General features: G+C 48.9%; 1 protein-coding gene across 1 annotated transcript; it reads left to right on the top strand.

Annotated features, from left to right (window-relative positions):
- Nucleotides 1-313: 313 nt before the first annotated feature.
- LOC123440195 (oil body-associated protein 2B-like) lies at nucleotides 314-1399 on the top strand. The gene is made up of 2 exons (XM_045116768.1): nucleotides 314-756; nucleotides 847-1399. Exons 1-2 carry the CDS (start codon nucleotides 456-458, stop codon nucleotides 1305-1307), a joined length of 762 nt encoding a protein of 253 aa, XP_044972703.1. The 5' UTR covers nucleotides 314-455; the 3' UTR covers nucleotides 1308-1399.
- Nucleotides 1400-7870: the final 6471 nt, after the last annotated feature.

Genomic DNA, 7870 nt, shown 5'->3' with positions numbered 1-7870 from the left:
CCCACAACGCTTGGCCACTTACATCTAGGGCCCACAAAACAGTAGCCGCCCAGGACGTGACTTGGATGGTAAAGCATTGCTGCCCTCAACTGTTCAATTCTGGGAAGATTATTGTCTTAGAGGATATTAAGTCTTCAAAAACCATTTAAATTATTTAAAATCGTGATTTGTAGAAAACCTATGGAGTTCCAAGTTATTTTTAGATAGAAATAGAAGGCCTCTAGGATGATCTACCAAGTTTTTGAGTCGTGTATCGGCCTTAGGCGCCACGTTCTGCGGTGGAAGCTCCTACTCATCGTTCTCGGGCCTTCTGCTTGCACGCCACGTCCTGCGCCTAAAGCAGCACGCGTCGTCAGGGCAGCTCGCCCGAATGCCTCGAAGTTACGAGGATAAGAAGACCGGCCCTCGACTGATCCCTAATCAGCCTGCTGCAATCTGCCAACGCGCGAGAAGCGATGTCCTCTAGTGATCAGAACCCAGAGCCCACGCCGGCATCGGGCACCGGTGGCGGTGGGACGGCGCCGCCGCCGCCGGGCAGGCCGACCACGGTCTCCTCGCAGGCGATCGACATGGGAGCTCAGGTGCTGCAGCCCTTGAAGCCGGTGCGCCAGATGAAGCAGCACGCGTGCAGCTTCGCGCTGTACGCGCATGACATGCACCGGCAGCTCGAGGTCCACCACTTCGTCTCCCGCCTCAACCAGGACGTCCTCCAGTGCGCCGTCTACGACTCCGACAAGCCCTCGGCCCGCCTCATCGGTACGTCAATGGCTGGCCCGAAGCCTCGCCGGCCATTACGTTTGCGGTTTGTACGTTGGATCGCTCATGAGCTTGGAATGGATATTGCAGGCGTGGAGTACATCGTGTCGGACGACATCTTCGAGGCGCTGCCGCCGGAGGAGCAGAAGCTGTGGCACTCGCACGCCTACGAGGTCAAGGCCGGGCTGTGGACCGACGTGGGCGTGCCGGAGATGCTGCAGACCTCGGAGATGGCCAGGATGGCCAAGACGTACGGCAAGTTCTGGTGCACATGGCAGGTGGACCGTGGCGACCGGCTGCCCCTTGGCGCGCCGGCGCTCATGATGTCGCCGCAGGCCGTGGAGCCGGGCCGGGTGCGCGCCGAGCTGGTGCGCGCACGCGACGAGAGGTGCAAGGTGGACAGCTCGGCTCGTGGGCTCAAGGCTCAGAGGGTGGAGATGGATGAGCCGGAGTGGATCAACCCGAACGCCGACTACTGGCGGCTGCACGGCAAGGGGTTCGCCGTGGACGTCACGCCCACGGACATGAAGCAGCACGCACCCTTCCCGTGACAGATCGACTGGTTGCTCAGTGAAATTGCATATCTTCTTTCAACTTCTGTTCCCCTCCAAAAAAAAAAAATGTTTGCTTGTCGTGTTTTTTCCGGAAGAGTCGTCGGTGGAAAGTCGGGAAATGACAGTGCAGGTGCAAGTTGCGTTTGATTCTAATCCAACGTCATTCGCGTGATTATTATTTGGTAAACGTTTGTCGGCCGAACGCGATGGACCGAACGCTCGGGTCGGTCCATCGCGCGACGTCTGATGCGATTAGATGCAGTCTTATCCCCTCGCTCGGGTCGGTCCATCGCGCGACGTCCCCTCGCTCGGGTCGGTCCATCGCGCGACGTCTGATGCGATTAGATGCATTCTTATCCCCTCGCGCTAGTTTCTGACCACACACGAGCACCCTTCTCTCTCCGAGCGACCTTCTCCCTCCCCCCCCCCCCCCCACCTTCTCTGCTCTCTTGAGGGCGACCACCGGCCGTCGTCGTTGAGGACGCCGACCTGATGCGGCGAGAAACTTTCTTCTCCCCCCGTGCTTCTACGAGCATCTCGTCCTCCAGCCAAGCTTCTCATGGTTTCGCCGGTGGGGTCACATCACCGGGGAGGCCTTCGAGTTAGTGCCGCAAGCGGACGCGCTTGTGGACATGGGGCTGCTGCTGGACGGCGATGGAACCATTTTTTACGCTCATGCTACAACCGCTGTAAAAAAAGCTTCTGGACGGCGATGGAACCATTTTTTACGCTCATGCTACAACCGCTGTAAAAAAAGCTTCAAACCCAGATGAAAAAGCTTCATCCGGACATATAAAAAGCTGCAAGCGGTCATTGTCATGGCGGGATGCTGCAACCGTTGACATAAAATGCTACAACCGTTGATGAATAAAGCTGCAACCAGACATATAAAAAGCTGCAAGCGGTCATTGTCATGACAGAATGTTGCAACCGTTGACATAAAATGTTACAACCGTTGATGAAAAAAAGCTACAACGAAGGACCGACAAGGTTGCAGCAAAAATCACAACGCCACCGTTGTCACCAAAAACTTCGCCGTGGCCATTGCAGCAAATCATGTCACCGGATGTAACTTTTTTCATTGCCGGTTGTAGCAAAAATCGCAAAGCCATGTGCGATGTAGCAAAATGCAACACTAGTTGCAGCAAATAGCGATGCCGGTTGTAGCAAATTGTGATGCCGGTTGAAGCATGCAACAAAAATCGATGTTAGTTCCAGCATCCTGTATCGTGGGTGTGCCTTGCCGTCGCAGTTATGCAGCTCGTCCGCTGAAGCTGGGAAAAGAGGTGGCTGTGGGCGCGGGACTGGGTTAATGGCATCCTCGCCGGGGATGGGCGCCGTTCGCCCGGGCCGGTGGCCGTTGCCACTCGCCGGGGCTGCGCGCGATCATAGCTCGCCGGGTCTGCTGCAAGCTGCAAGGGCCGTAGACGCGCGATGCTGTGAGCGACGGCAGCGGCAAGCGCGGAGTCCACCATTGACGGAAGTTGGCTAGCTGCGGCCGCCTCAGATCTCGTCGTTGACTTCTCCTATGCATGCGCGGTCTGGGATTGTTTATTTTTTGCCAGACAGACAGAGCAGATCCAATGGTTACAACAACTCTAATCGGACGATGCAGGATTGACCGGCCTAAGCTGGGGCGCCGGTGCGTCGACGCCCAGTACTGCTTATTATTTGCATTACAACTGCTCCCTCCGTTTCTAAATTATAGTATTTTTAAGCATCTACACTCGGATCTCTTAAACCCTCCTTAAACATGGACGGATCTCTTAAACCCTCCTCAAACACATGAACAGACCGTTTAGCTAACCTCAAACACATGGACAAACCGTTTAGCTAAGCGTCACCCGCCAACCTCAGACACATGGACATACCGTTTAGCTAGCCGTCACCCGCCACAGGTCTTAAACGTCCGGACTGACCGACACCCGCTACATCAGTCCCGACAAATCGATCTTATCATAAATTACATCAAATCCATCATGCAGAGCTGACGGATTCAATTCTTGTTTTCCTCTTTTCTTTGTTCGTGCGCCATCCATTTCGCCGCGCACTCCGTCGTCTAGTAGCCTCTGTCACCCGAGCCACTCAGTGAAAGGGAGCCACCCCAGTCATTGAGTGAAAGGGACCATCTCAGAACATCAACATCGACTTAGAAGATAATGCTTTTCTTTGTCTATGCGCCATCCATCTTGCAGCTTCGCCGCACGCGCTCCGTCGTCTAGTAGCCTCTGTCACCCGAGTCACTCAGTGAAAGGGATCCACCCCACTCACTGAGTGAAAGGGACCATCTATCTGCGTAGAACATCAACATCGACTTAGAAGATAACGCTTTTCTTTGTCCGTGCACCATCCATCTTGCAGCTTTGCCGTGCGCGCTTCGTCGTCTAGTAGCCTCTGTCACCCGAGCCACTCAGTGAAAGGGAGCCACCCCAATCACTGAGTGAAAGGGACCATCTCTCCATGCAGGACATCAACATCGACTTAGAAGATAACACGGTACGTCCGGCAACTTTCTGGATGTGCCTTGCGTCAGATGTGTTCGACAGAATGTGTAACTAAATTTGTTGGTTAAATTTTTAGGAGAAATGATCGATTTCGATGCTTTGTTTGGCAAGAAGTATGGACAGACGAAGCTTGATCAACTGATTCAAGATGAGTTCTTCGATTCATCGGATTCAGATGAAGAAGTGAACATAATGATGCTCATGAGCATGCAAGAGGAAATGGATCGAAAGGTGGAGCACATTCTCAATTACAAGGACTCAATCAAAGGGAGAAGAGCCATCAATCGGGCTAGGGTATCCGGAGCAAAGCTACTGCAAAAGGATTACTTTAATACAAACTCAACTTTCCCGCTAATACATTTTTTCGTCGTCGTTTTTGCATGCGAAAACCATTGTTCTTGTGCATTATGAATGCAGTTGTGACGCCCTTGATTTGACCGTACGCTGGTCATACATGTAGTGTGTACGACCAAGATCAAGGATTCACGGGAAGATATCACAACACAACTCTAGACACAAATAAAAGCATACAAGCTTCATTTTGCAAGCCAGGGCCTCAAGACCTCGAATACAGAAGCTCGAGAAGCACACTAGTCAGCGGAAACAATAAATATTTGAGTACAAACTTACAACTTGAAAATACCTTAGAGAAGGCTAGCACAAAGGATACATCGATCCAACAAGGCGAGGCCTCTTGTCTGGAAACCTCCTAAACTACTCCTGGTCGTCAGCGGCCTCCATATAGTAGTAGGCACCGTCGGGGTAGTAGACGTCATCGGCGGGATACGCCATCTTCTGGGCTCCATCATCTGATCGGAGCAATTGTATCAAGGGGAATAGGGGAAGCAAAGCAATGGTGAGTACTTATCCAAAGTACTCGCAAGAATGATAACAGAACTATACTGTATATGCATCAGTATCAAAGGAAAGGGGGTTATAGATGAACTGACTGCAGCAATGCGAGAAATAGAGAGAGTGGACTAGTCCTATCGAAGACTAGCATCTTCAACGTCTTGCAGCAATAGATGAGAGTAGAGAAATGATACGTCTCCGCCGTATCTACTTTTCCAAACTCTTTTGCCCTTGTTTTGGACTCTAATTTGCATGATTTGAATGAAACTAACCCGGACTAACGTTGTTTTCAGTAGAATTGCCATGGTGTTGTTTTTGCGCAAAAATAAAAGTTCTCGGAATGACCTGAAAATTTACACAGAATTTTTCTGGAATTTATGAAAAATACCGGCGCAAGAATCAGCGGAAGAAGTGGAGCCGTGAGCCCACAAGCCCACCAGGCGCGGGCCCCCCTGGCCGCGCGTGGCAGGCTTGTGGAGCCCACGACGCTCCACCGCCTCCAAATCCAGCTCTATTTAGTCCGTCTCGCTCGGAAAAAAATAAGGGAGAAGAGTTCATCGCGTTTTACGACACGGAGGCGCCGCCACATCCTGTTCTTCATGTGGAGGGCAGATCTGGAGTTCGTTCTGGGCTCAGGAGAGGGGAGATCGTCGCCATCGTCATCATCAACCTTCCTTCATCGCCAATTCCATGATGCTCTTCACCGTTCGTGAGTAATCTCATCGTTGGCTTGCTGGACGGTGATGGGTTGGATGAGATCTATCATGTAATCGAGTTAGTTTTGATGGGGATTGATCCCTAGTATCCACTATGTTCTGAGATTGATGTTGCTACTACTTTGCCATGCTTAATGCTTGTCACTAGGGCCCGAGTGCCATGATTTCAGATCTGAACCTATTATGTTCTCGCCAATATATGTGTGTTTTAGATCCTATCTTGCAAGTTGTAGTCACCTACTATGTGTTATGACCCAGCAACCCCGGAGTGACAATAGCCGGAACCACTCCCGGAGATGACCATAGTATGAGGAGTTCATGTATTCCCTAAGTGTTAATGCGTTGGTCCGGTTCTTTATTAAAAGGAGAACCTTAATATCCCATAGTTTCCATTAGGACCCCGCTGCCACGGGAGGGATGGACAATAGATGTCATGCAAGTTCTTTTCCCTAAGCACGTATGACTACATACGGAATACGTGCCTACATTAGATTGACGAACTGGAGCTAGTTACTTATATCTCCGTGTTATAACTGTTGCATGATGAATCACATCCAACATAATCATCCATCACCGATCCAATGCCTACGAGTCTTTTACTACTGGTCCTTGCTACGTTACTTTGCTGCTACTACCGTTACTTTGATGTTGCTGCTATCACCCTACTTTGCTACTGATACTTTGCTGCAGATACTAAATCTTTCAGGTGTGGTTGAATTAACAACTCAGCTGCTAATACTTGAGAATATTCTTTGGGTTCCCCTTGAGTCAAATCAATAAATTTGGGTTGAATACTCTACCCTCGAAAACCGTTGCGATCCCCTATACTTGTGGGTTATCAAGACTATTTTCTGGCGCCGTTGCCGGGGAAGCACAACTATATTCTCTGAGTCACTTGGGATTTACGTTTGCTGGTCACTATGAGGAATTCGATAGATCCAAGAACTAAAGTCTTGCCCTCAACTACGAGGACTTGTAAGGAACTGCCATCTAGCTCTGCACTTGATTCACTTCAGTTATGAGTAAGTTTCCGACATCACCTCCTCCTAGAAATCTTGATATGTCGCGTGTGCTTGATGATGCTACTTCTGCTGCCCATGATGCTTATGATGATGCTATGCTTGATACTGCTTTGCCTGATGATGCTATGCTTGATACTGCTTTGCCTGATGATGCTATGCTTGATACTGCTTTGCCACTAGGTGCATTCCTTGATGCACAAAATGCTAGAATCGCTGCTAGATGTGATGATACTTCTGAAACTGCTGATACTATTGAAGTAGAACCTGCTATTTTGCCTGCTAGAACTAGCTCTCCTAGAAATGAATTGCCTGATATGCCTGAGCGTTATGTTATGGAGGGAGAGATAGCTGAGGATTTTCTTGCGTGTAAGGATAGCTATGATGTTGAGAAATTACTGCTCAAGTGGAAAGAAAAATCTGTGACCCTAGGATGAAATACGACCCGAAGTTTGCTACTTCGCCTATCTTTGTGACCAATAAGGATTATGAATTCTCTGTCGACCCTGAGTTAATCACTCTGGTCAAATCTGATCCTTTTCACGGTTATGAGTCTGAAACGGTTGTAGCCCATCTTACCAAACTGCACGATATAGCCACCCTATTCACGAGTGAGGAAAAGATTCGCCACTACTATATCCTTAGCTGTTTCCTTTCGCACTAAAGGATGATGCTAAGACTTGGTTCACTTCTCTTGCTCCTGGTTGTGTACGTAGGCCCCAGGATATGGTCTACTACTTCTCTGAAAAATATTTCCCTACCCATAAGAAGCAAACTGCCTTGCAGGAAATATACAACTTTGCACAAGTTGAAGAAGAGAGTCTCCCACAAGCTTGGGGGAGGCTCGTCCAGCTGTTGAATGCTTTGCCTGATCACCCTCTCTTGAGAAGAATGAAATACTTGATATCTTCTATAATGGACTTACCGACGCTTCTAAGGACCACCTAGATAGTGGTGCCGGTTGTGTTTTTAGGGAACGAACCGTAAAACAAGCTGAGATTCTATTGAATAATATCTTGTGCAATGAGAATGCTTGGACTATTCCCGAACCACCTCCTAAGCCAACTCCAAAGAAAAGAGGTATTCTATTCCTCAGTCCTGAAGATATGCAAGAAGCTAAGAAATCTATGAAAGAGAAAGGCATTAAATCTGAAGATGTCAAAAATCTACCACCTATCAAAGAGATCCATGGTCTCGATAACCCGATACAGGTAGTAGAAGTAAATTCTCTACGTAGATTCGATGAGAGTGATATTCCTTTTGATAAACCTGCTAGCTTATGCCTGGATGAATTTGGTAATTTTGTTGCCAAACAACAGAGTTTCAATGATTATGTTAGCAGACAATTGGAATATAATGCTCGTATGCTTAGTCATTTAAGTGCTTGTGTGGATAGAAACGTCAATGATCTTAAGCTTGTGAGTAAACATGCCTCTATGGTTACTACTCAAGTAGAACAAGTACTTAAA

Source organism: Hordeum vulgare, chromosome 3H (assembly GCF_904849725.1).
Source record: "Hordeum vulgare subsp. vulgare chromosome 3H, MorexV3_pseudomolecules_assembly, whole genome shotgun sequence".
NCBI lineage: Eukaryota > Viridiplantae > Streptophyta > Magnoliopsida > Poales > Poaceae > Hordeum > Hordeum vulgare.
Note: the sequence above shows the minus strand (reverse complement) of the source record. Positions and strands in the feature narration are given on the sequence as shown.

Coding starts and splice junctions, on each gene's coding strand:
- LOC123440195 (XM_045116768.1), top strand. CDS start 456: ATGTCCTCTAGTGATCAGAACCCAGAGCCCACGCCGGCATCGGGCACC. Junction 757..846: donor GCCCTCGGCCCGCCTCATCG/GTACGTCAATGG, acceptor TGGATATTGCAG/GCGTGGAGTACATCGTGTCG.